The sequence below is a fragment of the Anser anser genome (genome assembly GCF_964211835.1).
Source record: "Anser anser genome assembly, chromosome: 3".
NCBI lineage: Eukaryota > Metazoa > Chordata > Aves > Anseriformes > Anatidae > Anser > Anser anser.
Window position 1 is genome coordinate 40,035,781 of NC_139722.1, and position 27,570 is coordinate 40,063,350.

Consider the following 27,570-nt stretch of genomic DNA (forward strand, 5'->3'; position numbering starts at 1 on the left):
TGAAGAACTTACTAACGTGCTTCAATTAAATGTCTCAGCATTGATAAAAATAAGATTCTCTGTGGTATCCAGTGACAGGTCAAGAAGCAACGGACATAGATTAAAATACAAGAAATTTTGTTCAAATGTAAGGACAAAAGAAAAAATTTTTTATTTTAAGGGTGATAAAACACTGGAAAAGGATGCCAGAAGGTGTTGTGGAGTCCTCAACCTTGGGGACTGTCAACACCTAAAGGAACACGGTCCTAAGCAACCTGCTTCAGCTGAGCCTGCTCTGAGGTGGGGTGATAGGCTGGATGGTTTCCAGAGGTCCCTTCCAACCTCCACTATTCCAAGATTCTGTATGAATCCTAAACTGTGTGAGCATACTAGCTTAGTTTACCAAGCTCTCATCAATGACACCTACACAAACTGTTCTATGTGCTCTTAAGTCATACAGACACTCTTTTTCAGTCAGGTTGCAGAATTATCAAAGATGCCCAAGGACAAAACCCATTCTGAATGTGGAAACTAAGCTGCACAGTAATTTCTTGTCTCTGGTAGTTCGCAGATAGAGTTGAATATTTATTCTGATTTCTGGTAAGTACATTAAGTGCTCTTAGTAGAACTAAAATTCACTTGAGAACTTATTCTGCTCCGAAAAAAGTCAGCCTTACGACATTTGAATAATTACTATGAGACAGTATACTACAGAAACATTTAGCCTAATGTTTACTATCAATTTCTAGCAAATAATCAGCTGTTTTGATAAATTTGTTAAAGAATATCTGATAATTCAGTTACCAAATACAACTTAAAGGAAGCCAGACCATCGAATGCTAAAACAACAATCAGGCAATGCGTAACCTTCATCTGTATCAGCAGAAGTTTCAAAAACATACTGCAGGTATTTTGTGTTTGTAGACAGTTCTTAAGCCTGTGCATTTTCTGCATAATTTCATTAGCTGGATTCAAACTGACTTACGCAGAAACCTACCAGTTTCTGTAAAAAGTAGTAGTTTACTCTGGAGTTAAAAAAAAATATCTAATTTATATATGCATAGACACTGTACTACAGAAATTCTTTGGCTTATATAAATTAACAGCAAAAACTAATGAAAACAGATAAAAGAAGACATACCTATAAGCTCTGAGGGATTCTTTTCACTGAAGTGTTCACATACACGGATAAATGTTTCTGTATTCTCAGGTGTAGGACACTCACCATGCCTGATAAACATGGGAACACACAGGTTAGGAGAAAGTTTTGGAAAAAGGAAGGGGTGAGCATTAAGGCGGGGGGAAGAGTAATTACTTCAGTGTGATCTTTCAAGTTAAAAACGTAATATTAAAAGAGTGAAGACAACTTACTTACCCTTTACACTGGAGCTTTATATATTTAATTCCCTCTTTCTCTATATCATTCCTATCATAGAATCTAGTAGTGTTGGTCAAGTCCACCAGCAAACCCATTTTAACCTAAAAAATAAAAATAAAGTTGTTGCATATATTTGGTCCAAATATTAATGAATAAATATTAATTGGTTAATAACATCCAAATTAAAAATAGTAGCAGGCTGTTCCAAGATTCAAATTTCTCAAATACTGTGTTCCAAAAGAACTATATAAACTTCATTCTACTACCACAGTCATTTTTTCTTTGTGAAACCTTGTGTCTCAATTAGCACCAGTCATCAATTCAAAAAACCTCAATTTGTTTCCCCACCAATATCTCCAAATAAGAAAAATCTGCTAACAGCAAAAAAGTGTATCTTAAAGAAGTATTTAAACATGTTAAAAGGCATAAAGCTGAAACAGGCGCTCTTACACTTTACATAAAACTTTAAACAGTGGGAATAAGAAAAGAATAAGAAAAATTACCTACTGAGACTTACATAGAAGTACCCTCTTAGAAAAAACTTACCTTAATTTACCCATCTGTTCGAATGCAAAACAACACTGTTTCAAGTTTAAAACAAAAATCCCTTAAATGCCTAGAAATATTTTATTCGAAGCTGAGACATTAAAAAAAATTGAAATCTTTAAAGATGCTGCTGGTTAAGTAAGGTTGTAGTTTTAACCATTACAGACTTTGGGACATACCTGAATTAAGGTTACCTTGTCCACTCTGCTCTAACATGTCCCCTTGTGCATGAGTTTGATTTTACAGCTGTAAAATAGCTCTTTTACAGCAGCCTTATAGAAGTTAATGTGTTCAAAAAGGCAAGATGAAGAGCAGAAGTTCCAACAGGTGGCATCCTACACACAGCTCATCAGCATCCTACTGATTCCTCACTTAAGCTAACAAGGGAAATTAAACTCTTCAAATTTCATAAGATTTCTTAATACAACAGTGGAAAAGATTTATTCCAGGTTCTGGGGAAATGTTTGCCTTTAAGTCATGGACACAGGAAGTCACAGAGGAATAGAACGGGAAAAAAAAAAGTTGCATGGCAATGTGCTGACTCAATGTTAGCCTTCTCCATTCTATGGGATTTCGTCATTGGTCCATGCAAGACTTCTGTCAAGCATAAATCTCCCCGTTACTGCACAAAAACAGCTTACTAGTACACCTGTGTGCTGAAAGGATTCCTGGTTTCCTACTTTATACGTACAATTGCTTTTGGTCAAAAAGCAAAATGTCACGCTTTCAGGTAGGATCCTCACCATGAGGTCGGATGTCTATTTAAAAGCCATTTTACAAGGAGTCTTTTATCAAAATCCTTGTTCTATAGTCTTGTCTTTTTAAAGAGAGACATCAACAGTGCACTAAAAAATATATTATCACTGAAGCATGTTACACATGCAGAAACCTAAAAGAACACCATGTCTTCAATACGTTTAAAACTCCAACTCACATTCATAAGCAGGGTTCTGATCAGTTTTTATTTACCTGAAGGTGAACAGACTGCTAATAATTTAGAACTGCAGCTAGAGAAATTACAGCTTAAAACACTGCTTCCAGACAATTCAGAGAAGATAAATTCCAATTTTAACTGCAATACAGTTCAGGCACAGCAGATTCACCCGTGTATGTAAATCAGTAGAACCCCTGAGGCAAATCTGCAATTCTCTACAGAGGTAGTCATGTGTGGTATTCAAAGTTCTTAAGATGTATTTTCATATTTTTATGTTTACCTGTCACAGTGTTATGTCAGCAGCACTAAGTATATGTACTCTAACGTCTACATCAGTTCTAAATTCCTCCTTCTTTCTCAAATTCAACTTGTGTTTTATCCAGAATCGTTTACTGAGACTGTTTTGCAGAAATATGAGCTACATCAGTAGCAGTACACCTGCAAACAATGTTTTATCATCTGAAATTTCAAGTATTTAGTGTCAATGGAGCTGCTAAACATATGGACTGCCAGTATATTATCCAGTGATTAATTTTGTAGGAAGTATACAAAAGGCAATTAGTTTAATGATTACTTTCCTCCACCTCCACTTTCAACAGCATTTTGCAATCATCTCAGAGATTACTTAATTGACAAGTAAGACCATGCAAGATTTCCAGGTGCTACGCTCTAGGCTCATAACACCACAACACTGAGTTAAACCAGTTAAAAACAATTGTTTGGAGTACAGTGGCGCATTCCCACACCAGTACTTCCAGGTGAACATACAGGACAACACGCTAGGAAAGAAAAGCGAAACATAAAAGGGCGAAAAGTACATTTAAAATGAGATAGATGAAAACTATTTAGGTATTTTTCTACTGTTCTACACAAGCAATGGCTCTACGTAGGGAATCCCCATAGTGTCTTCCCGTAGCATGCCCTGCCTGAAGCGAAATACAAGTGTCTTTTGTGCTCTGCATCCTACCTGGAGCGTGGCTGAAGTTGACAAAAAGGCTGGTAAAAGAATCAGCTGTGTTGTCCCCAGAGCACTCTACACTATGAAGCCACCTAAATGGCCCCCTAAATGTCCTCCGGCCCAACTGCATAGCTGAAGTGTGACAAACTATTATTTTATCTAAAATACGAGGTTAGGTGTAATGCTTCCAAGATATCCTCAGCTAAAGGGAACAAAATATTTTCAAAGTAAGATTCAAATTATATTTTCACTTAAAGTGAAGGACTTGCATTCAGTTCCATCATAGTAAGAAAAAAAGACACTCCAAAATGCAAATCACTCTTGAATAAAATGCTATATCAATTGGTAGTCTGCATATATGGAAAAAGTTGTTAGGAAAACGAGCTGATTAATAAAATCAGGAAGACAAAATAAAAGGTAACACCATTTAATATTGCAAGTTGTAACAGAGAGCTACAAGAAAAAGTGCACGTAAGTTGTGAAATATAGTTTAACATCTTCTCGTCCAAAAGATACAGTTCTACAGTACTATTGAAAACTCAAAGCCAATTCCCAATCCCACTGTTTCCCACCAGCGGTTTCAAATGCTCCCACCAGAAGCTTCCAAACTTCCCCAAACTCCTCCCGCAATGAAGAGTTGTCGCTGAGATGCGAGGAAGTTCAAAAATTAATTTCATATCAAAGCATTTAAGCTCAAAGGATACTCAAGTTTTTCCTTCAACCTTTAAAATTACTCTTTTAAACGTATTCATGTACAGACTTCTGTCTCCTGACTGACCTACAGAACCCAGGAGAATGCTACAATGTTCTTCAGACCCAAACTGTCCCCAAGTTGCATTTAATGTTGCATTAAATGTTTGCATTTAATTTTGGGGATGTTGCATTTAATTTGAACAGGAGGATGATACAAAGGAAAGCGTCTGTTAAGGAGGAAATTCAGAACTACAGGACTCCTGGCCAACTATTCCTCTACAGTTATTACAAATTATTTGTAAGTAAGTGAAGATCCTGTGAAGTGACCACGTTCCTCATGTTTTTTATGGAGCAGTAAACCACACAGGCATCTGGTACAATTTAGTCAAAACTCTGAAGTGGAATGTAGAGCATAAGGCCTGAAATCAAAGTATACAATTATGAGCCTCCAAAATCCATCTGAAGACACACTGGTCCTACAGGAATTGAAACACTTCAGTCACTGAACGGGAGTTACACTGTGCTTGCACTTGGTCTGATGGACCACAGTTCTCACCTACTGCAGAGACGGACGTTCATCACGCAGGTCCTTTGCTCTGCTCCCGAACCCTGACATCACAACATAGGTTTGCTCCTAGAAAGTTCTTAATAGGAGACGATTTTTGAAGGACTACCAAAGTAAAATAGACAGTTACCCACTGGAAAAAAAAAAAACCTATTTTTCCATCCAGCGTTTGGTATGAATCATCCTTCAGTCCATCATTAAATGACACAGCTTTGGAAGAAAGAATAACTTTAAACTGTTGAGCAACTTCTCATTAAAGCACATCTATATTTCTCACAAGGACTGTTGCAACAATAAAATCTTACTGCATTGCAACACAATTTAACTAGATTTTTTTCTTGCTTGTAATTGTAAAAGATGAGTGAATAGAAGAAAAAGCTCACCTATAGCTTGAAATCATTACCTTTTACATACAATAGCATCACAGTCTTGATGCTTACTTTGGCCAGTCTCTCCGTGTCCTCCTACTGTTACAAAAGCCTTCTCCCTCTCACTTTCTCACATACCAGCTATCTCAAGCTACTAATGCCTTATGCATGCGCTCTTCTGCTGCTGAGCAAATAAACAGGCTTAGCTACGTTCCCCTTGCATGACCCCAGAAGTTTCTCATTAGACGCTGGAACTTGAAGACATCCTCCCCAGGAGGGTGAGAGCAATACTACAATGCAGTGAATTCTCTCCACTCCCTGGACTTTTTTCCTTTTCTTATTTTTTATTTGAGTAAAGTAGCTTAACTCAGTGACTGAATTTATCTGTTAAACCAATAACGTGGCTGAAAGCTGGTAGTTAGTTTTCCAAATTGGAATTCGTTTGAGTTAAGTAATGCCGTAGCTCCTTGTGACAGAAATAAAGTGAACTTTTATAAAGCATAAATATTACTAACTTCCCTAACTTAAGAAAGAAAAAGAAATTATTCACATTATCACCAATTGCTCCTCCAGTATTTTTTAATAAGATCACTAAGATACTGTGTCAGTATTAGCAATTGTAAGAAAAAAGGAGTTGCCGTCCCTTACCAAATCTGTGTCTAACATTCAGATTTTCAGCAACTGCACAGGAAGCTGTTCAGGCGAAGTTCCACCTCAGTTCCTCTCAGACAGATGTTGTCTTAAATGCTGAACCCGTACCGTCAAATGTCTGCGCTAACAGCAATACCTCACCATCACCAAAATCCAGATGTCAAAGCTTCTGCTGAAATCTCTACTTTGGCAGATAAATCGTACGGACCTAAGTAACACCAGGGTTTCAGAAGTGACTCATTTGGCAAAGTATGAGCATTTAACGTAGTGAAATAAAGTGGTGACAACTATGCCCAGTGAGTTACTTTTCACTTGGGAAAATCCACTTTTTTCTAGGTCTCCTCAATTGCGCACTCATCTCATGTTGCCAGACTGTTGGTAAATTGCTGTTCTAGAAATGAAGCTCTCTGGTAACACATGGCCTATCTTGGCAAATCAAAAATTGTTTAATAGATTTTATGAAACTAGGGAGTTTGACAGAAATTATACATTCTGCTTACTAAACAAAACGAGCAATACATTAGCAGAGAACCACAAGCTGATACCTGCACTATTACACTAACCATTTAACGTCACTAAGACTTCATAAATTTGTAGCACTGCAAAACAACCGACTGATATGCCTCCTGGAAAGACTATGAAGGCTCACCGTGGTTTACTTTTTTGGTGACAAATCACTAGCAAGCAAATACTCAGAAATTCTGAGCAAGTCTGTGAAGTTCTCTACAATTTTAAAAGACATACAGAATTTTAAATTACTTTAAACCATGAATAAGACTGCTTTTGGAAAACTTCTAGGAATGGCCATTAAAGCTGATCAGAGTCAAAAATGTATATTACAAAAAACAGAAACCCAAATGGAATTTAGACACATAGATCCAAGCATTCAAACAAGCAAAGTCCTAGCAGTTCAGGCACATGTGCTTCGCATTCGCCCACTGGTACCTCTATCACTGCTACACTGAGTACCTTAGCATCTACCCTATGCCCAAACCCAAATAAGATTCACAAAACGGAATTTCCCACATTTTAGCCATCTGACTCTTGATGCTTAAGCTCCAGTTGTTAAACAAATTCAGAATGAATCTTAGATCAACAGAAAAAATACATGAAAAATGTCACTACCATGATTAGCTTTATAAACTGCACAGCCAAATCAAGTGGTGCCCACCTTCTATGTAAGAGTTTAATAAACAGATTAGAAGAACAAGGTTGCGTGCCTTTCTTTGTCCGGGACGTTCAAAATCCCATCTCCAGATGCACCCCGCAATGCACAGCACTGCACAGACCTCTACATTACAGGAAAGGTTGGAAAGGCCCTGTTCCCACCTTTCTTGTCAAAACCGTGCAGTCATGCAGAACATCCCAGTTGAAGCAGGAAGATAGAAATGGGCTGAATAGAGACAATGGACCTGTGTACTATGAAATTTGCCTTTCGTTTTTTAAATGTTTTCGCTCATATAAGCAGAATTGCAGTCTAACATACCCATACAGGAGAGTCATCTGTAAAACTACAAATTATCTGAATTTTGACAATGACATCTAACCAAGGTGTGAGAGTAATAACAGGAAAAAAAAAAAGTGAGTTTCTTGCTGGTAACACAGCAAATGGGCTGGAGAATTTTGTACAATTCTTGCCTATAATAAAAAAGTATTTCTGAAACTAAGGGGTTGCAGAGAAAACGAATGAATTTTTTTTAAATAATTTTTCTGTACGTGTCCCAAAGGAAGCCATCAACAACATTTTTCTTAAACCTGAAAAGCAACATTTTGAGTAAGTATTAGCAACAACAGTAACATTTCAATTAATAGAAAATTTCACTTTACCTTCAGGCTCTTTAAATAGTTGGACAACATGCTTGGGTGAAAGCGATTTTCTTCAGCAACCTGATCATCGTATCTTGGTCCTAACATTGTCTTCAAAGGTAAAAACTTCCCTATGAAACACAATCAAATTTTGCAGCATTTTATGTATACTCATGTATAAGATCACTTACAACTTTGTGATTTCAAAGCAATATAAGGAGTTTTAGAGATTCATCTACAATGAAAAACAACTGCAGGAAAAGTATCGACAAGAGCTCAACTGGAATTTTTCTTTGCTACAAATTCTCTGAATGTGCAAATAAGTCTAGAAGGAAACAGGTCAGATCATCAAAAAGTGGCATTTTAAATGTTTTAGCTAGTTTGTAAGTGTGATTTAGGCTGCAGAGCTAGAGCACGCAAGAGAACAAACAAAATTTAAACTCATCAGAGTTAAAAACATGGAAAAACAAATGTTAAATGACAGTTTGTTACCCAACCATGTGAACTGCAGCTTGGAGTACCTGCAAGCATAAAAGATGGTAAAGGTTGCTGCAAAGCAACGCGGTTGGCCCAGAAGAGCTGTGCACCACAGATCTGCCCAACGTGCTCCCTGAGGCTTGTCGGGAGAGTCCTGCTGCTGCGCTACAGCAGGGCTCGGCTCTCCCTCCAAACAACGCCTGTGTGTGGCTCCGGCACCGTGTAAATCACAAAACCCACCGAAACTCGACAGGAATTAGTACTTATGGATCACTGCCACCAGTCCCTGAAAACCCAAGATTTATTTAACACTGCTTTCTTTCTTCCACCCATCAGATCTACTGTAGAAGATCCCAAATAACCTCCGAGGAGGTCTCTGGTGCTTCTTGGTGGGACCCCAGCGAGCTGTGGGCATGGCTCTTCCCGGGGAGCCCAAGGCAGCAGCGCACCTACCTCCTGCTGCAGTACCCGGGACCCCACGCAGTGGCAAGCTGCGGAAAAAGGCCTTAAATTCATGGAAAGAAAGGGGCCTGGCGTAGCTGCCCAGCTGCAGCCAGGGGAGCGACAGAGGCAGGGAGTAAAGCTGGGGGAACCTCAGCGTTTTCTGCACATGGGAAGTGCAAAACAAATTATTGCCCAAGAATTTTCATCCTCTCTCCCCTTTATTTAATAGAACTGTTTCAAAAACGCAGCCTTTCTAAAAACAGAGCAAACGCAAGCATGCAATTGTATCGCACAGAAGACCAGCACAGAGGCTTTTTAACGCAGGAAGAACCCCAGACAAGTCCTTCTAGGAAAGAAAGTGCCACTAGGTCCTGAGCTTGTGGAAATATGTTTTAAAGTTCTTCTGATAGCAATCCTATTTCCCAGATTAAAGAAACACAATTCACTCTCTATATAACTACAATTTAAAAAAATAAGAAAAAATTAGAAACGTTTTAAAAGCTTTCCCTGTTTAGAAACACAAATACCCACTCAACATTTTGAACTCACTAGGGAACACTTTTCTATACCGTTTCAGGCCCCTGTTCAGCTGTGCAACGTAGAGTAACGACCCATTTGAACTTGCAGTTTCATATCCTTGGGTATTCACCCAGCACAGCTAACCCTAATGCCAAGCAATTTTTCTGAAGCGCTCAAGAAAATACTGTTTTCTCATCAAGACAGAACATTTCCTCATTAAAAAAGGAAAAAAATCCTTCCACTCTCAGCAAACCGAAACCACAAGGAATGAAAAGACACTAATACACCCATTGCATTCAGCTAGAATGCAAGTTTTGAGAGAAACGCTCACTGACCTTTGTAAAAATGGAAGAATGCATCCCATTCTCACTGAATGGACACGCAAGTGTCTGCCGAGAGCTTTTCCTTTATGCAACATATCCATAGAGATCTCTGTAGCCTTAAATTCTATCAGAACATCTCATGTATTTTCACGTAAGCATCTAGCTTTTTAGGAAAGAGCCATTAAAAATGAGAAGATGGGCAGATACAGAAAGGAAACTGCGGAGCTCCACACAACTTGCTAGCTCATTTCTGACGCTGTCCAGCCACGCAAGAAGCACCCTTACTGTCACGCTTGTCCAAGACCACTTCAACCTGCAGAGAGCTTCAGGAAAAGTCATTCACACAGTCAACGTACGCATTAGATGGTAATAAATTTACAGCCTCTTCAACTCATTGGACTATCAGAAAAATCCCTCTCATTACCCTACTTCCCTCTGCCTTTCCATTCCACTAGCAGCACATCCTGCTCTATGAAAGCAAGGGCTTTGGGTTGTGGGGGTTTTTTTGGTTTTGTTTTTTAAAACAATCACAGTTCTCAGCAATACAAACTTACGTGCTGACTTTGAAGCAAGCACTGTCTTCAGAATGTACACTTCTGCTATTTTCTTGTTTGTTTTTTTTTTTCTAAATTGTTACTGCTACACCTGTAGAAATGATCTTCAATACAAACTCATACAATATTCTTCCAGTGACAGAAAACCAAAGTATCTTAACAGGCAAATTTGGTATTTTTTGATCTTTGTACAGAACCTTGAAAGTCCTCCTTCCTAGCGTACAGATAAAACCCTCTCAGCATCACTAAGCTACAGAAAATCTAAGCTCTAATGCAAGAAAAAAACTCTAAACTTTCCTAGTAATATGGGAACTATAAATAAGGCAGTAGCTACAGTTTCTGCTACAGATCTGACATACAGTTCATGGTAAAGAAGAGTTGCAGACAGTTATTACTTCAACACTACTTCAGCCTTCCTGCATAAGGATTGGAGAATTAAACAGGCAATTCTTTACGTTGAACAAGATGAACTGACAGTAACAAGGTGGTATCTTACATGGGCATCACAGCAACCAAAATCATTAGTGTAACTAAACTAAATTAATAATGATTATAATAATAATTGTAATTCCTGGACTGAGTTCTCAAACTTCAAAACATTACCAGAAGCCTGACTATCTTATCACCTACCACCACAATTAATTTCAAATTTGGCAAATAGTTTTGGAAAGTGGATATTAAAAACCATTTTCCAAATCAGAGCTGCCTGTGTAAAAGATGGAAGATTACTATTTCTTTAGGATTAAAAACAGGTAAAAATTCTAAATGTAAGCGTCAGTATGTCAGACATACTGAACAGACATCAAGTGGATAACTCTTAGAGAAATCAAAGTGAATAACTTAAGACTTCAAATTTCCTAAGTACACGTTCAAATTTAGACACATTTTTCATCTTTTCTTAAAGGTTTTATCTAGAGCATGCCAGTGGAAAAGCTACCCGTAACGTAGCCTAATTTTTTGTGACATGAAGCTATTAATTCAGTATGTGGCAGGAGCTACGAATAATTTATGACCACGGTTATGTTTAGATTGAACATTGATTGGGAAGGTTAAACACAATGGAAAGTGACCAAGGTTCAGCAAGGGGAACTTCAGTAAGATGAAACAGTAAAATCTGCAATAAAAAAAAAAAAATAAGAGTCTTCTGCCTTAAGAACAGCTACAGTGGGTCAAAGCACCTGCTACACTTAGTATCTCATCGCCGAATCAGGTCAATAACAGATGCCTAGGAAAGAATATAAAACAACAGCCACAACCCATCAGCAGATTACTCCCTCAAACTACAAGCGGATAGCTCAGCAGCTTTCTGAACCAGAGGTGTTATCTCCACGTAACATCCACGAGATGTTTTTAATAATAACCGTCAGTTCTGCATGCAACTAATAGGAACCAACAGCTGACATCAAGACATTGCTGAGACATTTCTCACATCTCTTCCTCAATATCTTGCTCGCACTCTCTGTGGCAGAGAGAAAACAGACCTGACTCTGGGGGGCCATACAAGATAGGCACCTGCAAAGACAGAGATGCCAAGGCTGAAGCAACCCAACAACTTCAGTTCTACGAGTTCAGAGAAAGTTTTTTGTCAAGTGTGTGATTGAGCTGCTACCAAACTACAGTACAACGTGAAAATGTTCCATAAAATCAGTGGCAGCAGAACACCAACACTTAAAGAAGTAAACTGGACAACAGAGGGAGACATAGATCCACTCACTTCATTCAGAATGAACCTAAATGAACCACAGAATCACAGAACTGTAGGGGTTGAAGGGACCTCAAGAGACCATTGGGTCCAACCTCCCTGCCAAAGCAGGTTCCTTAGAGCAGGCTGCCCAGGTAGGCGTCCAGACGGGCCTTGAATATCTCCAGAGAAGGAGACTCCCCAGCCTCCCTGGGCAGCCCGTTCCAGTGCTCCGTCACCCTCACCGTGAAGAAGTTCTTTCACAGGTTGGTGCGGAACTTCCTGTGCTCCATCTCGTGGCCACTGCCCCTTGTCCTGTCCCCACAAACCACTGAAAAGAGGTTGGCCAAATCCCTCTGTCTCCCACACCTCAGGTATTTATATACATTGATGAGATCCCCTCTCAGTTTTCTTTTCTCCAGGCTGAACAGACCCAGGTCTCTCAGCCTTTCTTCATAACCCCATCTGGGACAGCAGAAGAGCTCCAGACCTCACTAGTTCTTGTATTTGAGGTCACCTTGAAATTATAGATGCCACAATCGTAAGACAAGAGGGTCACGATCAAACACTTGATGAATATTAGGTCCACAGAAGCCAGACAAACCTTGCTTAGCAACATTATAACCACTATACTGTCAAATGGGAAACCATGCACAGATGCTTACAAATTTGTTTGAAATGCTAATTAAAACTGGAATATAAAACATCTGGCAGACAACTTTTAAATTCATTGTTGTTGTTTATGTATCACTAAAATAGTAAGATGTGTTTGAATGTAGAGTAACAAAAGAGGAGAGAAGACTGATGGCGTATTACAACTTTTGATTAACTTGTACGCACAAAAAAAACACTAAAAATTAAGTGAACTAATATAAGAATGTATTTGGATAAAGCAGCCAAAGAAATGAACTTTTTAGTGTGCGTGTGTGCAGTAATTTTTTGTGTACAATCACAGTGAATAGGAAAGTTACCTTGCAGCTACTGAATAAGCAAAGACACAAGCAGTCATTGCACAGCAGATGACATGCTGATGAACCACATTCTGGCTTAATGGATGTCATTTTTTTGGAGCAGCCATGGCTTAAGAAACAAACAAAACCGACAACTTCTAGAGATCAAGAACTCGCTGAGAAGAAAGAGAATAAAGATTCGTTAGTCTATTTTTGTCATGGTCAAAGGTTAACAATTTACACTATCAAATTTATTACTAGATAAAAAGCAATACATTTCCCAGCAATCAGGAAAAAAAAAGGGAGATAAGAAGATAATACTGTTATTTAATAAAGTCGAGCTCAAGAGAAATACGAAGAACTTGAGGGAAAACAGTAACCCACGAGATGAGGAATTATAATACTGATAAATGCCAAGTAACACATATTCCTGGCAAGACTAAGCCTACTGAGATGTCTGACCAGGTTTTAGATAAACCTGTAAGCAGCCGTCAACGCCTGCTGCTCCACAACCAACCGCAGCCAAAAAAGACGATGCAGAAATGTGGGACAGAGAAGACTGGAACTGTAACGTTACCCAAATCATGGCACACCACCACCTAGAACAGTATGCGGAGCAGTACACGCTGCGCGTTGGAAAAGCACCTTTAAGTCATCAAAGACAGGAAGATGGAGGAGTAAGAAGTGGGAAAGCACAGGGAAAAAACGGGTTGTTGAACTGTCTGCCTCAGAAAGGCTGCAAGCGTAAGAGAACTGAGCAGAGCAGTGTCTGTTTGCTCTACCTCAAACTAGGCAGCGGGGGGGAAAGTTCATCCGAGCCAGTCTGGGGGCTCACTCCCCACCAAAAAGCGTGTCTGTAGACAGCACCCAGCTCCTGCCACCAGCACAGCCGGGCACCCAGCAAACCTCCAGCCACAGCAACCACTGCCAGACCCCACTGAGGATGAGCGTGCAGCCCTGGGGTGCGGCACAGGCGGCCACCCCACGGCTGCGGGGTCACCCCCGGTAAGCACCCCTTCCTCTCGGAGAGGGAGGAGGAAGCTGGAAGCCAGGCCTGAGCGTGACAGCGGGCTCTCCCAGAAGCTTTTGGGGTGGAAGGGACCTTACAGCTCATCCCCTTCCACCCCCTCGTCAAGGCTCCCGGCCTCCCCGAGGGGACCCGCCGTGGGGCTCCGTCCCCGGCCCGGCGGGGGCTCGCCGAGGCCCACGAGGCCCCGGGACCAAGCTCCCCGGCCGGGCCGGAGGGCGAGGGGCCCGGGGGAGGCTCCCAGAAGGATCGGGGGAGGCCGGGCAAGGCGAGGAGGGGGCCGCCGCCGCCGCACGGCCGCCCCGGGGCCGGGCCGGGCGCTCACCTGCCACGGGCTGCCCCCTCCTGGGGCAGTGGAGCCAGCGCGGCGGGATCTTGTTGTAGGACATGGCGGGGCCCGGGCCGCCACCGGGACGGGGGACGGGGAACAGGGGGGGGCGGAGGGGGAGGGCAGGGCAGGGCAGGGGGGGGTGCGGGCCGCGGCCCCTCGGCGCTCAGCGGCGCCCCCGGCCCCTGGCCCGCGGCGCCTTCATTCAGAGCCGGCCCCGCCTCGGCTCCGCCGCCGCTTCCGCTTCCGGGGGTGGCGGGGCCGGGGGTGGCGGAGCGGGGCCCGGCGGGACCGGCCCCGGGGCTGCCGATCCGCGGGTACCGCGGCGAGGGGCCGCGAGGTCCCAGCTAGGCCCCGCAGGCCGTCCCGAGGGCTGGCCGGGCTCGGTCTGCCCCCAAAAGTAGTAATGAAAACACCCGTCGGTCTGCCTTCACTGCACGCATGGTAATAAAGAGACGTATCGGTCTGCCTTAGGTCCAAAAATAAACATAAAAAGGCGTGTCGGTCTCCCTTAGCTCCAAAAGTGATGATGGAAAGGTGTAGCAGTCTCCCTTAACTCCAAAAATAATAATAAAATACATATCAGTCTCCCTTAGCTCCAAAAATTATAATAATAAGAAGGCATACTGGTCTCCCTTAACTCCAAAAATAATAATAAAAGACATACTGGTCACCCTTAACTCCAAAAATGATAATAAATAGACATACCGGTCTCCCTTAGCTCCAAAAATTATAATAAAAAAACCACATTGGGACTGGAGGTTCCCTGTGGAGAGTGAAGGATGTGTTGCGCACAGTGGCCAGCCCGGGGCTGCTCGGCCCGGGAAGGAGACATGGCCAGGATGGGAGACATGGCCAGGATCGCTGACACGGCCAGGATCAGCCCACACAGAGAGGATGTCATAAACCAGCCCCAGCTCCTCCAGCGGGGCTGTGGGGACGGCGAGGAACAGCCCGCAGCAGCTCGCCTGGAAACGTGTGGGCACGGCTCGTGCAACACGAGCTGGAGCGTCGGCAAAGGCCGTCGCGCGTGCAGAAAGGCTTGCGTGGGCTTTAGGGGAGGCTGGGCACGTCGCTGGAAGAGAAGGGAAACGAGGGTTGCCAAAGTAGGCCGCATCGGGCCAGGAAATGTCCTGAGCTGGCACGCAGCTGGAGGGTTGGGGAAATGAGAGGTGCCTCTGTACCAGGCCTTCAGGCAAAGCCAGAAAGATTATGCCTACGACTAGGTGCACATAACAAAAGCTGTGTTTCTGCACAAACACCAGCAAAAACTCCCCATGGCCATAAAGCAGTCTGCTTACATCCCGTGTTTACCTGAAAAACAAACAAACAAACAAACAAAAAAGCCATTTAAGGTGGTTTCAGTGAAGCATAGCTTATTTTCCAGTTAATTACATTTCAGTACTTCATACAGTGGCCATGTTTCCTGCTGCATTTTAGTACTCTAGATTTTATTAGATGTAGTTTCTACCCTAGAATATCCTCTCACTGAGGATAATTTACAAACTCCCCCTTGAGTTGAGTTGAGTAGTTGAGGTATCAGTGAATTAGTTTGCCTATCAGAGTCACTAGCTTCTCATGCTATGTTACAAGTTTCTGAATTTTGACATCTAAGGTTATTATATATTAATCTTATCATTCTCGTCAGAGTTGAAACAGTCTTGCTACACTGAAAGACAATTTATTTCTATTATTTTCCTTAACTGTTCAACGCGCTTCCGTTAAAAGGATACTGAATGATGTTTGAAGTAAGATGTTGATTTTCCCCATATAGAACAAGCACCAGTCGGACACCAGGTGGTGCCAGAGACCAGCCGGAACAGAAAGTGAAACGAGTGCAGGGAGCGTTCAAGAAGCCAAGAGCAACCCCAAGTGCCCCAGTTTCTGATTTCAGTACAGTAAGAGGCACGGTACGGTACCGTCACCAGTGCGGCCAAATTAGGAACGAAACCATTTTCAGAGGTGCAGAGTAGTACAAAAATAGCTCATGAATGAGCAATAATCTATTCTCATCATTTAGTTGTAAGGTTCTGATACGTTTTTTTAAAACGTTTAACAGCTGCAGAGAGCAAAACTACTTTCATGTAGAGATGTACAGTTAAACTGGGAGTATACGTACATGTTTTTTATTTAGCAGTGCACAAGGCAAATAAAATATTTGAAATTTTAAATATAAGGTAGAGAGTTAAAATGAGGCGTACAGCTAAAATGAGCTTCACCAGACAGCACTCACGGTTTAGCCTCCTGCGGGTTCTGAGTTGGCTGAGCAGGGTTTAGGGCATCCCTCTGGCAAACAGCGTAATGCAAGTAGCCATTTGGGGTTGGACCCGATGATCTCTTGAGGTCCCTTCCAACCCCTACAATTCTGTGATTCAGCTGAGTACCTTCACCACGCTAGAGAGCTTCTCCTGAGCTGTGACCTTTGTTTGCCACATGCCATCTTGCTCCACATCATGCAGCAAGAACAATGACTGTGGTGTCTGTTTGAGAATGAGAAAGCTGTTTCTTGGAGAGAGAGAAGGTTGTTTCCATCTTTTCCAACAAAACGGTGTGTCAGACAGTATTTAGCACGATGACTTGTGTTCTGTTTTCAGTTGGTGTTTATATGGGAATGGCGTTTTTTTATCTAGATTTTAACAGTAAATATCCTATAACTGTGACCTGAAATGGCAGGTTACTTACAGCTCATGGATGGACTCATCTTACATATTCTGCATATGTAGTTTACACTGGACTTGGCAATCTTAGACACTCTGAAACAATTTACACAGGCATAGGTTGATGGTTTGTGTGCTTCATCAATAGCTTTATTTGTGAACAGCCATACTTTCCTGCTCGACTTTATAGTCAAGAACGCTTTCATCTGATGTACCAGCAGAGGGCACCGAGTTCCTAGATATTCCATGTGGCTTTCAAAAGCCTGCACTTGCTGTGTTTGAACAGGAAAAACAGGTGAATGTAGTAGTTCTTTCAAGGATTACCTTGAAAGAAAAACAACTTGTGAGTGTTTTAATAGTCTGTGATATAACATTCCCTCAGCGCTTCTCTGTATACCAATTCTCTTTTATCTAGAGGTATTCAAATACCTGTAACTTCACCCTGGTGTCTGCTCACCAATTTAAATCCTTTTCCTGGCAGAGCAGACACTATGGTCAAAGTGATTTTTCTGGGATGAGGTTCATCCCTTGTACCATGGCCTTGCTGACTCCTCTGATTTTAGTTCAGCTGCACTGTTTCTGGTAGTGGAGAGCTGCGTTTTTGTTCTCCCATGAGTTGAGAAAAAAAGATAAAAAAACACAGCCAAACAAAAAACAAAACAAACAAAAAAGAAACCATGAAAAAGCACACCTTAAATCTTTTTCCTAATTACAAACTGAATATTTAATCCAAATTGTTTCTGGTGAATAATCTTACCCTTTTAATGTAATACATTAATATTGTAACTAACTAGCTAATTTAGGTACGTCATCCCTGTTCTGGGCAAAGTGGACCACCAAGGTATTTTGCCTGAAGGGAGAACACATAGTGTGCTATACTGATATGTCAACAACCCTATTACTGTTCTGTTTCAGTATAGTATTATCTTCCATGAGCTTGTAAAGTAATAATGAATGTAATAAGAAAATGAAACCCCTCAAGATATTATTTGAAAGAGACATTTCTGACTCTATCGGTAAATAAATATTCTTTTTATTTAAAAAAATACATATTTACTGAACTGAGACTACAACAGGTTTTATTTCAGTGAAAGTAATTGTGAAAGATGCTAACTATGCAGGCAAAGGTGATTCACACAGGATTATTTTTCCACTTCGTGGTACAGGTCTTCACCTGAAAAGAAACTTGATGTCATAAACTAGTAAGCTATTATATAATTATTGTAACAGAGCAAATTGTATTTTTATATTTGATTTACTGATTCAATTAATACATTCCTTGCTTGTTGTTTTTTTCTGTTCATAGCAGACTGACTTGTGACAACATGTATGACTAATTACAATGTTCCTTTATGACTTTCAGCATGCATGAAGCTTTTTTGGGGGAGGGGTGAGCACTGTTTGAATCTGAATAAATATTTTAACTTCTTTGATACTGTGGTCATGTTTTATTCCAATAGCACTTAGACTCTAATAGCATCAGAAGAAAAGAAAAAAAAAAAACAGTACAACGAAAGCATACTTTTACATTTAAGTGAAAGTTAATATTGGGGTTGCTTATGCTTATTGCAAAACTTAATACATACCTACATACGTATTAAAGAACCTACCACACACACCTACATTAAAACATGCTGAGTATGCACCAACTCTTATAAAAAATCGAAAGAAAATGCTAGGAGCTCAGCATTTTTGTAAATAATGCCCACTTATTTGGTGTCAACAAATAATTAAGAACCTAACTTCTGAGACAATTTTTTTTTCCCAGTTTGAGAATGAAAATAAGATGTCAAAAAGAAACTATTTTATTCATTGTGTGCATAAAATAACAAAAAGGGATGTTCAAGCATAGTTTTAAGCGCTCTGAGATATTTGAGAACATTTACAGTGTTCTTCCTATGGAGAGCTTTGAGAACTCAGCAACAAAATTAACAGTCTTTAGTCTTCAAGACATTAGGGGGCACCACAACCTCACAGACTTAAAATGATGTAAGTTAAAAGTACAGTTACTTCTCCTGTCCAAAATAAACAGGAAACAGCATGAAAACAGCCAAATCAAGTTCTAGAGTCGTTCCCTAGTGCAAGATTATGATACACTTCGTAATAGAAATTCACACAGAAGACAAACCAGACATTTAATAGAATATAGACTACACCCTCCCTTGTGTAACAGTAATAAAACTGCACGACTAATGGATGCAATATAAGCAGCTTTATGTAAAGTCTTTATATAAACCTTAAATTTCCCTTCAGGGTTTCATTCACGAAGATGGTGTTTTCAGCTCCAGCCTCTAAGGTATGTGACTTCACACAGTGACATGCAGGTCCAAAATACAACATGTCTTCCTCTTCCTACTGTTCCTCTGCAACTGAAATGACTGTGTGCTTGATGTACAGAGGTAAGCAGCTGCACAACAGGCTCCTGAGCAAGACACCTGTCATTCCTGGAGGACTAGGACATCTCCCTAGTGTTTTTCTGGTTTGCCCTAGACACCTGTGGCATAACTTGCGTGAGCTGTGAGGAATAATTTTCAGCGGAAAACTACACTTTGAAAAATATCTGGATGAACTATTCAAGAAGATCTGGTCCGTTGCATAAAATCAAGTCATCCGGTAAGACTGTGCTTTGAGTATGGATAAAGTAATCAACCAGCTAAAATTTCACGGTGGAAAATAACTCACAGTAGGGAAAAGCATGACATAATATGGGAGAAACAACTCTGTTTTAAGTAGGTGGAAAGCATGTCATGACTCTTTGGAGATGATGTGGTGAGTGACTAGATTCCACAAAGTAAAACGGTTGCTACACTTTCTAGTTTCTGTACTGTCTGAATATGGACACCTCAGTAAAAATCCTGCCTTGAGCGGAGGCTGTGGTTAAAACTGCGTAACTGAGGCCCTGGATAGTGTGGGAGGCAGACTAAGAGCAGTCAGTAACTGCTGGAGGGTTATCACTCCTCTACAGCCTGAAATAGCCGAGAGAGGCTCAGTCTTTCAGCCTACAAACCTGTGTACGTGATGATCAAATTCTGGGTTGCTATACTGGTAGAAATATTTTTTTCATGTGATCAGTCAAAGCAAAGATTATTACCCTTAGGCACTCTCTGACATTCTGCATCCTAAGTTTGAGCCTATGGATATGTATACTATGGATATATGTGAATATAAAGCCTGTGAAGAGTAATACATGTATAAGCTATAATACAGTATGTGAGAAAATACCTGCAGACTTATATTTATATGCCTGTAATATACAAAATATGCAATGTAATGTACAAGTATAAATGAAGACCACAGTCTCTATCATGAGGTGTTTGCAGTCCTGAAAATGCCCCAAGAAACTGGCCAAAGGCAAAGGAAAAGAAGTAAAGCAAAGTGATTAGCCTAGCAGCCACATGGGCTTTTTTTTTTTTATGGTATACAAATTAAATTATGGCAAAATATATGTATGCAAACATATAGAGAAAATCAGATGCTCAAACATTGCCCTTATGAAAATAGCTTTTCTTTCTGTCAGTATTCATTGTGGAACAAGCTTTACAAGAACACATCCTACTTCTTCCCTGCAAGAGCTTCACTCAAAACCAAGTACACAGCAAGAGGAATATCCTAGTATATACATATGCAGCATCCTTGTTCTCAGGAACCTTCAGAGTAAGTTGGTAAATGTCATTTTAGACAAGGACATTGTATAGGTTGTAAATTTGCCTCTTCCGAGCATTCCTTAGAGAAAAGAATAGAAATTTTTCATTTCACACACATTTCAAGTTCCCTAGAAGCACTCTTTTGCACATTCTCACCAGCTTAGGCTACATCACACTGTAATTATTTACGATAGACATTATGGAATGGGCTTTGCCTTGGAGAACTTAGTAGCCATGCTCCCTTGCTGTCCATACACCCACAGTTGAAATCCATGTCACTTGTTTCCACTGCTGGTTATGCCTTCTGCATGTAATTAAGATTAACGCAAATAAACCCACTACCCTCATACTCAGACCTTTAATCAATATGGGTATGAAACTGTCATTGTCCAGGTGGACTTCTAGGGGTTACTCACATTAAGGTCCTTGGGAAAGGGAAGGAGGTATGAAGATGGCTGCCCTTCCCTGAAATTAGTTTCCTGGACCTCTGAGGTTCACCCTATGTTCCAGTAGTTTGAAGTTTTGGGGGTTGGCTAAACAATCTTTATGCACTGAAAAGATGTAGGCTTTTACTTAGAAATCCTAACTCTTCTCTGAAAAGTCATTTTGTGAATTCCTTTATCTACTTCTGCTATTCAGAAACTGCTTTTCAAAAATCCCTTTGGGGAGAAAAATCTCCACATAGCCTTCCACGTATCTAGAGTTAGATGTGCTAAAATGAGTTCAGCATTTTATTTTTGCCTATAATTGGATGTTTTGGCAGAGGCCCACTATGGGACACATTCTAAGCTTTCTAAAGTTAAGTGAAAGACTTTTACCAGCTTCAGTGGACTGTGAATCAAGCCCTACCTCTATACAAATACTCTAACATGGAGAATCAGAAAAACGTGCCAGGAAACTTTTGTACACCACAGCGGAGAGTCATGAATAGATCTAAAATGATTTATTACATGTAAATTACTGAACGATGACACAGAGATAGAGGGTCTCAAATTAAGTATGAACAGTATGGACATAATCCTGGTTACACATAAGGGTATGCTAGTTTAAAATAGGAAGCCTGTTTTGATTGTTTGCATGTTAGATGCAAACTTTGATTACCACAAAGGGAGCGGGCAGACTGAAAAGACGAGGCATTTTGTCCTGAAACACAGCCCACTTAATTATTTTCCATTCTTCTCTCTGCAGTAGTTTGTTCAAGCATCGAAAAGGGCAGAGCTGTTGCTAGGTAATCTTCTTTACCCACTTGGCAGCTGAAGGTCCAGCCATGCAGAAAGGAGTTTTTACGTATCTAACTGCATAAGATTAAAATCTGAGGCATTGTTTAACAAACGTTTCCAGCACAACCCTCCTTCTAGTTGCAGGCCTCTTTTCGGGGCCCAACGGCCAGCACAAGCTGCTCAGCTTTGCAGGCTGCAGGAGAGCAGGGCTTGAGTAGCTGCAAGTCATCGCTGAGCACTTTGCTGATCGCTGCTGTGGGCACTGGGCTCACACACCCTTTCTGCTCCATGATTCCTCCCTTGTGCTGAGCAGCTGTCTGTGCTCATGCAGTGAAAAAAAGCCAGGGAAGTGATGCAGCTGAAAAGCTGCTGCAAGCAGGCTGCAGGCAGGCCTCCCCCTCACTGCTTGCTGGGAGCAGCTGGGTCAAGTTCCTCACTTCATTTTCGTTTTGTGGCTAGATAAACAGTGTGGGTAAATTCCCAGGAGAAAGCAGCAGACAGTGAGGAAGAGTAGGCAGGGCTGGGGCAGGACAGGGACTGTTCGGGCTGCCTTACAGATATCTGGCATTACCACCAAATATCAGAACCCAGTCTCAGTTTCTCTTAGATTTCTGATACGCCAAGCGTCCTGAGGAAATGTGGGTCAACTTAATGTATGAAGATGAACTAATAAAAGTACACAGTCAACATTCTTATTCTAGTGTGTGAAAGATCTTGAAACAAACATTTCACTCATACACTAAACAGAATAACCATGCTGTACCTTTTAACATTTCCAGTATGGAAAAGACCAAGACAAAGTTAAACTTGTAGAATCATAGAATATCCCGAGTTGGAAGGGACCCACAAGGATCATTGAGTCCAACACCCGGCACCACACAGGTCTACCCAAAAATTCAGACCATATGACTAAGAGCACAGTCCAAACATTTCTTAAACTCCAACAAGCTTGGTGCCATGACTACGTCCCTGGGGAGCCTGTTCCAGTGCGCGACCACCCTCTCGGTGAAGAACCACTTCCTGATATCCAGCCTGAACCTCCCCTGTCTCAGCTTGACACCATTCCCGTGGGTCCTTATCACTGGTCACTAAAGAGAACAGATCGGTGCCTGCCCCTCCACTCCCCCTCGTGAGGAAGCTGTAGGCCGCAATGAGGTCTCCCCTCAGCCTCCTCTTTTCCAGGCTGAACAGACCAAGGGACCTCAGCCGCTTCTCGTATGTCTTCCCCTCTAGGCCCTTCACCATCTTAGCAGCCCTATTAGCCCTATTTTATTAGACTTTGTGAAAGGAATTTGATTGGAGAGTTTGGAAACGCTCAAAGGCCGTAGCCTAAAGAAATGGGACAGCTCTCAGATAACCATAGTCAGTAAACTATGGTTACATCCACTTTTCTTCTTGATCTGGCTATGTTCTTTTGCATCTGTTACTGAAACTCACTGTCACCATAAAAGGTTGTGTTGTTGGGTTTGTTTGTTTGTTCTGTTTTCTATGGGTAGCAAAACCACATGTACAGAAATTTGGACTCGCTTTCTCTTTTTTAGGGGCTGTGGGCTACAAAGGATAGTTCAATTGCACTCATCATCTCTTTAGCATTAAATACTGTTTTCTTCAGCAGGAACCATGGCATACAAACACATTATAAATAGATGTATATCCAGTTTTGATGGTGTTAATCACCTCAGAGATACAGTCATTTCTGATACTGAGGGAGATAGTTGGCTGCAGTGGGTACTTGCCAGCCCCGCAGGCCCACTCCAGCAGGTCGATGAAGAGAGACAGGCAATCTGTAGCACCTGACTGACCTGCTTATCCTTTCTTTATATTTCTAGTGAAGCAACCTGGAGCCGTGCCTGCAGATCTCCCTGTGGGATCTCTGGTGTTTTTCAGCCCCAGGGTTATACTGCTTCTGTACTAACCCACCAAAACGCTGCTCTTCTGCACTGAGAATTCAATTTCAAGGATCAGTGCCAAGTCTTGAATAGGTTATCTCAGCCTACTACCTCACTGGCTGTGCCAATGCAATGTATGCACAAAGTATATTTGCTGATCTACTTTGTTTGAGGTAGTTTAAAACAGGAGTGCTACCTAGGGCTCAGCTGTGGCATTCCACAAGAGAACTAGTAAGAAATGAAAAGGGATCAGAAGGAAAAAACAACTAATAAATAAATAGGTGTAACAGAGAAACCTCTTGGTGTGACTTACCCACATTTGCATCAGCCAGATGCCTTTTTACAGCAGTAATACAGACTGATAAAGATATGCTATCTAGCAGGCAGCAGTGACAAATCACGCCACTGAAAGTACATTGTGTAACAAGAAGTCCACTGCCTGTGTTCAACCCAGGAAACTTTTGTTCCCAAATTATCATGCAAATCACTATCGGAAAGATATTTTTATCAAATCATCCCACTTACACATTTGTACGGAAACAAACACAGTTTTTTCCTAGAGTTTGTTTTGTCTTTGAGCAAAACCTACTTCCGAGACAAAGCATTCATCCCTATCTCAAAATAAAGCTCATAAATAGCAAAGGACAAAGACTAAGTACATTTGATTTCACAGCCGTAAATGACGATGAATGAACACTGCAATCCAAAGTTTCACAGTGCTGTGTAAATTCCAGAAGTCATCAACAAGTTACACAATTTTCCTGGTTTATATTAACACATATGAGAACTATGTTCTATGACTCTTATTTTACTCAACATCTACATCAGTTACCTCACCTACTTAAAGTTCAGATAAAGTGTAAGAAACAGACCGTGGTGTTTGGTCAGACTGAATTTTTTTGCAATGGTTGATGATAGGTATATTTTAATAAAAATAAAACCTCTCTATTTTTATACATACTTACTAAGAACTGCCTAGTAGAACATTATTAAAACTTGAATTTTAGCAACTTTTAAGCTTGACTTTTTACAGGTATTCAACTCAGTAGAGTTCAACACGATTTTTTCTTTCAAAATGGGGATTTTAGCACTTATGTAGAATTAGTCCTTTGGTTATGACTTGCATTTGTCATTTGACCACGGATCACTGACAGGAAGGTGATGTCTTTGTTCTAAAGGAATTTATTTGCCTTCCTAAAGTATGTACGTGCCAGTCTTGGTGAATGGATGGCAGGATCTGGTTTGGCATACTCTCTACACCTAATATTCAAGGCCATCCTTTTTTACCATACCACTGCCCACTGGCAAGGTGTGCTGCAATTAATAAATATAACATATCTTATTAAGTCTCACAGCTTCCATAAATACATACATACAGCTCTTATTAAAGTCAGTGAGAGCTCTGTGTGAGTGTACATGCTTACGTGCCCAAAGGAAGGCGGAGAGACCAGAATTCCATTTAACGGTAGTCTTACTCTAGTATTTACTTAATCTTTCTAGAAAAAACATCGTTTGCTTTTGGGACTTGCATGCATTTCATAAATATTGCATCACCTCGCTATGTCACATGGCGTTTGGAATTCTATAACCCAGTCCTCAAGAGCAAGCGTAAGCAGCAGCTGATTGATTTTCCTGTCTCTCGAGAGATACAGCACAGCACACGCGGTTATAGTAGTAGTGTTTTGCAAGTGGTTCAGTGTCGTTTGCATTTTTTGGCATATTATTAAAATAGATCAGAATCAAGTAGTGAGACCTAGCTCTCTTCTATTACAGATGTTTAATTTTCCTGTAGTTCCTTTGTCTTAGTATGATAAGTAGCAAGCTGTATCTACGTAGTTTCTGACTTGTCTGCTCCTGGGGGTTGATTTAAAAACAAGACAATTGGTGGTGGATGTTCTAGGTACAAGGAGCACTGCAGAAAACAGCAACAAGAAAGTAATAACGAAAGAAAGGATGAAGTAAGTTACCGACATATTATAAAGAATAAAGGAACCAGTGACGTCAAGACAGCACACCAGGTAGGCAGCAGATGCTAGCTTGTGCCCAGAAGTTTATGTGAACATTTTGAACTTAGGGCAGAATACGAACAAAAGACACCAAGGGTAGCTGAAAGAGGACATAAACGCAGAGTAAACACAAAGGTTAGTGCCTCAGTAGTATGATAGCAAGACTGAAGTGGCCAGTCATGCAGCCAAAGACAGAAGATAAGTGGGATAAAATATTAATGCTGAGAACTGATGAAGTCCAGAACAAGATTTTGTCGGGGGAAATGAGGTACAACGGGTAGCTCTGGAAAATGGTGAAGAAAGGGAAAACTGTAATAAATTTCAAATTGCTGTCGGCAGACAAAAGAAAGCTGATGACATTGGAGCAGGAGAAATGAAAGGCTTTTGTAGATGCGTATCTCTTTCTCTAAAGAGGGAAACAAAACCAAACGAGATCTGTATCATCAACTATAAATTGCATGCGGGAAGAGTTTGGGAAAATGGAAAACCCCGATGTTGCTCAGTAGTGAAAAACTCCACTCTCTTTCCAGATGAGGAAACGTCACTGGAAAGTCCCAGCCTGAAAAAAAATCCAGCAAGTAAACAAATTGCCTAGGCAGTGAAAACAGAAAGAGGAACAAAGTCAAATGATACTTTGACTTTAAAGGAGTTTATTTTCACTTTAGCATTTCCTTGAATGGCAACAGTTCAAGTTCAGACAAGAAAAATCTCCTTAGAGTGAATCTGGCTGGAAGCTTCACTGCTGGTATGAGGCTCCAGAAAGAAAGCTCATTTATTAACAAGCTAAGACTTCAACTTGGGATTTTATTTTTTATTTTCTGCTACTGAGTGCAGTCAAATAATCCCAGTGACAAAGCACACGCCCACGACTATTAGATTGCTGTAAAATTAGAAATGATCGTCTGGCAAGTTTGTGAATTTTTTTTCCCCTGGATTTACATGTATTTCCAGACAAGGAAGCTTTTCTTAACAATGTGCTTCCTCACAACTCACTGGGCATGGCTCTTTGCTTTACAAGAAAGTTCAATGCTGGGAATTTTTCCAGCATTGTCCATGAAGAAAATAAGGAAAAACCATGACTGGTCACACTGAGACATGAAATACACTGCTGGACAAAGCTGTAGATTTCTTATCTCTCTAAATGGCATTTGTTAAAATAAAAATAGTGAAATAAATGTATACCCTTCTTTGAAATAAATCAACTTTCAGCAAAGATACTTTACAGTAACTAATAAAAGCAACATGAACTCAAATTCCGTAACTAATTACAGCGACAGCACTCTCTAGCTGTTGTCTGTCAAAATAATCAAGACAGTCTTAACACAGCTTTCCCAGCTCATTAATGTTGATGCGTCTGACCAATGTACATGGCAGTACAACACTAATAACAAAAAACCGATGGCAGTTTGGGAAGTGTTGCATGGACTGTCCTAACTCCAACCCTTATCAATATTAAAATAAAATGTAGGATTTTATTTTCTTTACACTTTCCTCGTAATTCTCATCAGGATTTATTTAACACTGCTGGAGAGAGCCAGTTCAAGCGTGTTATGCTGGTAGCCAAAATTATTGTTATTGATGAAACTGCCAACCTCGCAGATTTGGGAAGAGGATCAGTTAGCAGTCTTTGGGTCAGGAAGTTATGCTTGTTTTTTTGTCGGTGGTTTTTGGTTTTGCATTGCTTCTAGTGTGTGCAAACAGGAGGAAAGAAACAAAACTGTAGGAGTTTGACATTTAGATTCTTTACCATTCTTCCTGTTATGAGGTAAGGGCATATTTAATTCTGCCATTATCTAATCGGGGGGCAGGACGATCTTAACTTCCCAGGTGGAAGTCCAGGGCCCAAGTCCGTGGATCACACATTCCTGAGCTCTGAATAGCGGAGAACAATGATCTCGACACCTTTCCCCAGTAACCAAGCTGGAGAAGCAAATGTGAAACCCAACGAGTTTCAGTTCCTGCATCTGATGCAA

The 27,570-nt window shown here is 40.9% G+C and overlaps 1 protein-coding gene and 1 long non-coding RNA gene across 4 annotated transcripts in view; one reads left to right on the top strand and one right to left on the bottom strand.

Moving 5' to 3' along the window:
• RNGTT (RNA guanylyltransferase and 5'-phosphatase) overlaps positions 1–14,394 on the bottom strand; it is a 187,900-nt gene extending 173,506 nt beyond the window's left edge. For 2 of the 3 annotated variants that reach the window (XM_083831490.1, XM_083831492.1), the window contains exons 1-4: positions 14,179–14,310; positions 7,900–8,009; positions 1,355–1,458; positions 1,121–1,209 (exon numbers count right to left, since the gene is read on the bottom strand). In XM_083831490.1, coding sequence (XP_083687616.1) covers positions 1,121–1,209; positions 1,355–1,458; positions 7,900–8,009; positions 14,179–14,242 — 367 coding nt within the window. In that variant the 5' untranslated portion in view covers positions 14,243–14,310. Of the gene's footprint in view, positions 1–1,120; positions 1,210–1,354; positions 1,459–7,899; positions 8,010–12,847; positions 13,003–14,178 lie in introns of all 3 variants that reach the window. The other variant, XM_083831491.1, reaches the window with a different exon arrangement.
• Positions 14,395–14,466: 72 nt separating this feature from the next.
• LOC310897661 lies at positions 14,467–17,555 on the top strand. Its single transcript, XR_014582466.1, has 2 exons — positions 14,467–14,625; positions 15,956–17,555. It is a non-coding gene; the product is annotated as an uncharacterized lncRNA (long non-coding RNA).
• The last annotated feature ends 10,015 nt before the right edge of the window (positions 17,556–27,570 follow it).